This window comes from Pteropus vampyrus, unplaced genomic scaffold (assembly GCF_000151845.1).
Source record: "Pteropus vampyrus isolate Shadow unplaced genomic scaffold, Pvam_2.0 Scaffold16, whole genome shotgun sequence".
Lineage (NCBI taxonomy): Eukaryota > Metazoa > Chordata > Mammalia > Chiroptera > Pteropodidae > Pteropus > Pteropus vampyrus.
The window spans coordinates 4,359,625-4,367,556 of NW_011888797.1; the positions used below are offsets into that span (position 1 = coordinate 4,359,625).

At 45.4% G+C, this 7,932-nt stretch overlaps 1 protein-coding gene and 1 pseudogene across 1 annotated transcript in view; one reads left to right on the forward strand and one right to left on the reverse strand.

Annotated features, from left to right (window-relative positions):
- The window catches only part of LOC111735994, a 52,898-nt gene extending 48,617 nt beyond the window's left edge, over positions 1 to 4,281 (forward strand). The window contains exon 3 of the mRNA XM_023527453.1: positions 3,253 to 4,281. Within this exon, the coding sequence (XP_023383221.1) occupies positions 3,253 to 3,328 (76 nt within the window). The 3' untranslated portion in view covers positions 3,329 to 4,281. The remainder of the gene's footprint in view (positions 1 to 3,252) is intronic.
- On the reverse strand, positions 374 to 492 carry LOC111736013 (annotated as a pseudogene).
- Positions 4,282 to 7,932: the final 3,651 nt, after the last annotated feature.

Here is a 7,932-nt window from a genome sequence, read left to right on the forward strand (position 1 = left end):
CCACTTTTAAGCCAATCTTAACCAAGTCGTACTTTGGTTTCATGTAACTTTGGGTCCTAGTCTGCAGCCCAGTGGCAAAATGGGGATCTTTGAAATAGGAAGGTAGGGTTGGGGAATGTGCGTTGCTGTTTACAGTTTATGTGTGGTGAGGATGAGAGTGTTATTCTATGCTGTTCTTAGAACACAGTTAATTTTTAGGCTAATTCTTTATCAGGTATTGTTGGCTGCCAGCTACAGGGAACAACACAGTGCTCATCTTGCTTGGTTTGTTTGTTTGTTTATTTATTTAATTTTTAGGCGAGACAACCCTTGGTTGACCTCACAGATTGCAAGGACCTTGTCAGCTTACAATCTCTTATTTTTTTATTTTTTGTGCCTACGTCACCTGGTCTTCCTGGGTGGTCTCCCATCCAAGTACTAACCAGGCCCGACCCTGCTTAGCTTCCGAGATCAGACGGGATCGTGCTTGTTCAGGATGGCGTGGCCGTAGACCTTGCTTGGTTTAAAGGCTGTGAGATCAGTGATGGCTGAATGTGCTTTTGGGAGCAGTATTGAATGTCACGGAGTTGGTGACTATTGAATTTAGTGACTGCAGCAAAACTTTACTCCTCTCTCTCTGTTGTGGAAACATTGTACAGCCTGTCTTGATCGATGCCGGGGAGACTAATGATGAGAATCTCTTGTGTGGCAGACAGTGCTTCCCCTTCGTTGGAACTGAGGTGCCCAGCTGATTTCCTGGGAGTGTATTTATGAGGAGTCTTCTCGCAAGTGTATATTTGAGGTTCTCGAAGTCACAACCCATTGTGTCATTGTAAAGTATTTCGGTAACTTGCAACTTGAGGACTGTACCCATGAAAGTCCCTAGTTTTATAGATTGGGGAACTTCGTACATACTTTAAAGTGGGTGGGGTAGAGGGGAGAACTTAGATGTATATCACTTAAAAAAAAAACCCAAAAATCCAACTTCTTGTGTTAGATGTGAAACTGCTGTACATCAAAGCATCATGGGAGATGAATTTTCTAGACTTGGTTATGTGGAATTTCACTGAGAAAAAGAAGTTGGACTGAATGCCAGAGCAGTTTGGGGCAAACCCTTGATTCAGTCTCCGCCCTCATGGAGTTCACAGCCTACGTTCCTTTCCCTCTGTAAATGCAGTTTTCATCAGTTTTGTTCAGTAATAGGATCTCTTCCCCCTCCTCCCAGCACCCCCCTCCCTTCCCTCCAGGAAAGCAGGGGCTCACTTCTTACCATCACGTAGAAAATTCTGTGAGTCCCATTTGTGGGACGGGCCAGCACAACTTATTTGGAACGTGGAAATCAGGACGCCAGTTTTTTTGCCTTTGTGCTTTCTCTCAAACAAGGGTCGTCTGCTCGTTATCAGTGTCTTGTTGGCATTCTTCCAGGTCTTCTCTTTTGCGTTTGGTTTGAATGCACATAATGTTATAGTATGTATAATGGAGTCCGTGCTGTGGTTGGACCACGCTTGGCCAATTTCGTGGCTTCGTCTAGTTTGCTGGATGTTATGCCGCCTTGTCTTAGTCATGAAATAGTTTGGAAAGTAACACTTTGGAACCGAGATATCCTGGTGGGTAAGTTTTTCAGTCCACGGGAAGGAATGAACTTGGCCAGAGTCTGTGACCTTAATGTGGATAATTTCTCCTTGCCGAGCCTGGGTTTCTTTGCTTAGACACTAGGTGCTCTAATGCTTTCCTTCTTAGGGGTGTAGGGAGAATGTACTTAAGGTTCCTTGACTCTAACTAACATACATAGGACTCAGTAACTGATAACTACTATTAATTATCATTATGATTATGTACAAAATCACGATCAATAAGACCTTTAAAAATATCCATGGTAGAAATTGAACGAAATAGGAAATCAGAAACAGTGATTTTTCTGGTATGACTTTATTTTGTAATAATCTACAGCATCCTCTGTCGAGGCACGTCCATAGTAATAGCTGGTCCAGTGATACCATTTAGGGTGCCCGTTATTTACAGATTTAATTCCACAACTATTTATTATCAAGCGCTTATGGTGTTTCAGGTACTGTTTGGTCAAAAGGCGGGACAGAGATAACAAGGTAAGGAATGGTGCTCTCCCTCCAAGGCCTTATTGGTGGGGTGACCCTGTGTCCTTGTTTGCCTTGGACAGTCCTGGTTTATGGCTGTTTTCCTGGAGTAATTATTAATCGTGCCCTCTTCATTTCAGAAGTCAGAAGTGTCCTGGTTTAGGAAATAAATTGTATGTCAATCATCAATCTAGTCTGTTATTGAGACACAGGGAGTTTATTGAGAAAAAGACTATTGAAGTTCTCTGGACAGGAAGGAGCACAAAACAAGGGCTGGTATTCCTCAGCAAGTTGAATCTAGGCCAGATGGTTAGTTACAGGACCAGGGAGGCAGAGGGAAAGGCATTTTGGAGATAAAATAAGCTGAACACCACCAGTGTGATTGACAGAAACCCCACTGCAGACGCCATCTTGAACTCCAGAGTGTGAAGAAATAGCCTTGGGCACCTGGGCCTGTTCATTTATGTTTCTCCCATCAGCGGGTCTCAGATGTTTTTAGTGAGTTCGTAACAATTAGGCTTTCCCTTTCACCTTAGGAATTCTCTGGTAAAAGGATTTGGGAGTAAGCCGTGAGGGAGGGGTCTCCTGCTTCAGATGCTCAGCTAGGTCATTACCTTGGTTTTTATGGCCATTTCCTTTTTGATTGTCAGTGCACAGGTCCTGAGGAGTGAAGTTTAGGGTGACTTTTGCATTTATACCAGTGCTTCAAAATGACCTGGTTCCTGGGGGTGGGGGAGAGGGTGGGGGGTAGGGTAGTTAACCCTTTGGGCTTCGTTCGCTTTTCTGTGCTACGTCTCCTACACACTGAGAGAGCATGGGTCACAGTTGATCTGGGGAGTGCCCTAAGCTGATGTGTATATATGTTCAGAGGTTATTTCTAAGGCATAATCGTGAAGAATGCAGTTCAGACTTCCTGGGTTTTGAATGTGAATTTCTTCTCCCTGAGCATTTGGTTTGAGTGTCTTAATTACCATTTGGGAATCATCTGTGAAATTAAGGCGGCGAAAGAGTCACGCCTGGCTTAGGTATTAAAACATCGCCCTGTGTGTTTATCCTGAAGCCTTCGCCTTTAGAATTCTTATTTGTAATCCCGGGCAGCGCAACCAATTTTCTGTGTCGTTAACTTTTTCCTGGAACACCAAAGGGCAGGAGGCTGATGCCCACGTTCTCTTTCTCCAAGGCAAGTGGGACTGCCATCTGTGCTGAGACGGGTGATGCGTGATTGCCCTCCTGTCACCTCGGCGTTTGTGTTTTAAGACGAGAATCCTCGCTGATTCCGATGCTCACTTCATTGGAATGCTCCCCGGTAGTTCTCTGAAGTCAGTGATGGGTTAAATGAGGAGGACTTTGTGTCCATTATTGACAAGGTTCTGTGACAGTCCGTTAAGGGCAGACAGAATTCTAGCAGTGGAATCAGAAGGCCAAAGCTCTGTGACCTTGGGTAAGTAAGGTCATGTCTCAGTTTCCTTCGAGGTAAACTGAGGTGGAGAAGGACGTGAAGAATCAGCCTTGGAGTGGAAGCACTGGAGAAAGCCAAGGAAAGCCAGGCGTGCATGGTGGGGTTTTCGTTTGTTTGTTTACATTTCCAGCATTGGCTATAGAGCTGTGGTAATCTGATTCATGGTCATGTTAAGAAAAATATTTACTGTCCTCTGCAGGCACATTAGAAAACCAGACAGGAGACCATATAGTGCAGTAGATAAGCAAGGAAGCTCCAGGCCAGAGTTTCTCAACCTCTGCACTGTTGATGTTTAGAGCAGAGTAAGTCTTTGTTGCTCGAGGCTGTCTTGTACCCGGTAGTATGCCTGGCCTTTACCCAGTTGTAGTCCCCCAGTTATGACAATGAAAAATGTCTCCAAACAATGTCACGTGTTCCCTGGAAGTAAAATCACCCCCAGAGAGAACCAGTGCTCTGGGGTTAGGCTGCTCATAGCTGTGTGGCTTTAGGCTAGTTACTTAAGGTCTCCGTCTCAGGGCGTCATCTCCCTCCCGTAGAGTGGAGATAATACCTGGACCTGCCATCCTAGGGCTGTTGAGAGGATTAAGTGGGGAATGCAGCTAGCCTCAGCATGGTGCTTGGTTTGGCCTTGGCCCTTGACAAATGTTAGCTGAGAGAGCAGGGACCCTGGCTCTTGTTTTTCTCTCATTCACCTTGTTCTTTAGCCAAGAGCACAGTGTCTGTTCATGTCTTGTTAAGTATATTTATATGACTTATATGATCAGCTCAGATCTTTGTGTTGGGATACAAGCTACCAAAATGGTCATCTTTTGCTTCTTTTCCCTTAATAATCATCATCCCTTAGGTATGGCTGCCATTCGGCCACTTCCAAATTGATCTATGAAGCAATGAGGTGACATCATTTCTTTTACTTTCAGGGATGGGCAGAAATGGAGCCTAATTGCTTAAGAAACATGCCTGAGGTCCCCCAGGCTACTGTCATTCTGAACCCCAGGGGCGGGAAGCTCAGCTAGCAGGGATGCTAAGCTAGCTACAGGCAGCCCAGCTAATGTGGTGGGAAAGAGGAGGTGGTTACAGTTTAAAAAAGGGAGAAGCTTTCATGCTGTTCCTCTGGCCACAGTGTTTATATTATCCATTTAAAACGACTTCTTCACCCAGGGGAGTCTCCAGGACGCCTAATGTCACCGCCCGCCATTCTGGATGAAAAGGACACCTGCTGTAAAGAGGAATGGCAACCAGAAGGAATCAGCAGACGTTAGGCAGCATGGTATTTTTATCTCACAGTATGCTCAGGGCACCAAGAAGGGACATGTTGGGAGGGCCCATAGGAAATGCCTCTGTGACTCTGTTGCATGTTGTAACCATTTGGGTTTATTTCCTCCCCTAACCCTCCTAACCTGTGCCTAAGCTGGTCATGGGACAAAATGTACTTGTTGGCTCTTCCTTCCAGAGTTATAGACCGTAAAGGAGCAATAACTAATGTTTATTGAGCACTTACGATGTGCTAGAAGTACTCGGTATGCATTATCCTGTTTCACCCTCTTAATCCTCCCCATCTGGGCTGTCATCTCCACTCAAAGACACGGAAGAGGGTTCTCAAGAGGTTAAGTAACTTTCCTAAACCGAGCAGTTAAGTCATTTGGGGAAGCTGGAATTTGATCCCCACAGCCTGTTTCTTTTACAAAATCATGGATGCGACATAAGAGGGCGCTGAAGATTCTCCAGGAAATTAAGATGATACCCTAAAACTCAATGCATGTTGGGATTCTGGGGGTCCCCCTGCAGAGCTTTGCACCTGTCACTGAATCCACTTTTCAACACGAACGTGGACAAGTCTCTGGTAGCCAGTTCAATCCCAGTCTGTCTAAACGATGGACCAACAATGAGTTGACATCCTTCATGGAGTTATTTTCAATAGTCTTATCATGTCCTCTTCCTTCTGTCTATCAGTGTCCTCTTCTTTCTGAAGCTTGCCAGTTTTAAGGCTGGGAGAACCAGGGTGCATGAAGGAGCCTTTCTGACCCCCCTCCCTGCAACCACCCTTTACAGAGCAGGCTTGAATGTGGGGGAATTCTCCAGGATCTGGTTTAAAAGCAGATTGTGATTCCTTTGCAGCCCTGGCCTGGGCCTGCATTTCTAATAAGCTCCAAGGTGGAGCTGATCACACTGGAATAGCTGGTTATAGATGATGTCACCTTTACCTTCACTTCAGAGGCTGAACTGAATTCTTAGAAGGGGGATTTTGCCCCAGAAGAGACTCAAGAACCAGAAAGAAGTCCCTCTTTTAGGGGAGCGTGGAGTCACTGTGATGTGGTATTACTTAAGTGACCGTTGATGAGCTTGGTGAAATTAAGCCAGGCATTTTATAATCGATCCTTTCGCCAAATACCTGCTATGTGCATTCACTTTTTCGCACTGGGTAGCACGCTGGATCACTTAGGAGCTAAGGTCACTTTGACAATGAGAAAGAAATGCAACTCATTTCAGTCAAGAACCATTGCTGAGTCAGTAAGCCTGCCATTCATTTGAATGCCCGGAGCCTGTGGGTAGGAGGGAAGATTTCGGATTGACACACATTTTCAAGCTTTATTTCCTTCATTAGTTCTATGGATTCTGAAGGGGTTAGCTTCTTGGAGGCCCAGTAAGGGATATTAAGGAGGTTTATCAGTTACCTCTGTGCCAGATTTAATTTGACTCTCATAAAGTGCCCCTGGAGAGGACGTCACTCTCAGACCCTATAATGTCTGTGCATCGTGTCCTGGGAAGCACTTAGGGCCCTGGGCAGATGCACTGTCACAGTTAATACTCTGAGCTTTTCCCTCGGTCTGTACATGGTGGTTCTTGTGAAGAAAATAGAGACTAGAACATCATTTGCGTGTCTCGTTTAAGAAAAACACTTCAGGTGATGAGACAGGATTTGAGGATTTGAGTGGGAATGTGATAATAACCAACCCTTCATTCCTTCTCTACAATATAGTCAACCTGCAGTCTCCCAAGCTGCATAATGAATGTAGCATTCAACTGGGGATGTTGGGAGGGTTTATTTTTTATCTGCGATCTAATATTAATTTGCCTTAAACAAAAGAAGCAATTTACTGTGTAATTCTGAGGTTTACGGTGTTTCTACTAAGTCCTTTCATCTTTTGAAAGATGGTGTTATACATTTTAATGGAAACTGTTGTTTTCCTAAAAAAATTTTTTTAACACTTTCTTCTCTTGAATTGAAGTATAGAGTCGGAGCTAATATCATAAGGAGATTTGAGGCCCAGTGCTGCGAATCTTGAGTTCTCTCTCTCTCTTTCTGTGTGTGTGTGAGTGTGTGTGTGTGTGTGTGTGTTTCTTCATAATAGCACCAGCCCTCCATAGAGGTGTGGCACAATACTTTGTGTGGACAAGTAGGCTGTACCTCTGCCAGGGGACTCGAGCCTTTGCAAACTGTACTTGATTCAGATTTTGGTGCTGTGTGTACGACATGTAGCCACTCTATCAATTATAGACTTCCTTTAAGGAATTTCCAGGAAACCCTCTTGCCATCAGGGTACAAATTAATGTTTTTCTAGTTTAATTACAGCAGTTTTGAAAGGAAGCACCTTTCAGACCATTATCTAAAGCCAACTTCCTTTAAAATTAGAAGGGGGCACAGTGTAATAGATGGAAATCTGCCCTAGCATGCTAAAAATCACCCATGCCTTGGAATGCGTTTTGACCTCAGAGAAGAGGTTTTTTTTTCTTTTAGCGGTTGGGGTGGGGTTATCTGTAGAAAAATGAGGGGAATACTTCTCTCTCTTAAGGCTGTCGTCACACTTGTCCAGCTCCAACTCCCTGTTTAGTAACCACCTTGCTGCCATCCAGTGAAGTGACCCAAGCAGCCCATTATTCTGGCCCTGGCTCGATGCATAATTACCAGTTATGAGGTTTGACCTGACACCAGCATTCGTATGATCGCCTGGTAGATTCGCTTGGCTCCCACGGGTATTTCCGTTCATCCGAAGCTGCAGTGTGGACACGTGGTTGCAAGTGGGGTTTACCAAGACAGGGGAGAGTGCCCGCGCAGTGGCGGGACCAGCACAGCGCCAGGGCAAAGCCTTCGCACTGAGGGTTCTTCTGCAGGTGCGGGGTTGGTTCTTAAAGGAGTGGACTGGGTTTCCTGGGAAACTGCTTGCAGCACACGTGTGCGTATGTGCGTGTGCGTGTGTGTGCGTGTGTGTGCGTGTGTGTGTGTGTGTTTAGGAGGCCCAGCTGTAGAGGAGAAGGGGACCTGCTAGGGGTACAAGAGTTTCTCCTGCCTTATCTGTCATTCCTAGCTGCAGGCATCAGAGCTGAACAGGGATGCAGGGCTGCCATCGGGGTCCCTTGTCTCTCTGCACAGCCTCAGTGCAGGCCGTAAGGGACGAGGTAGCA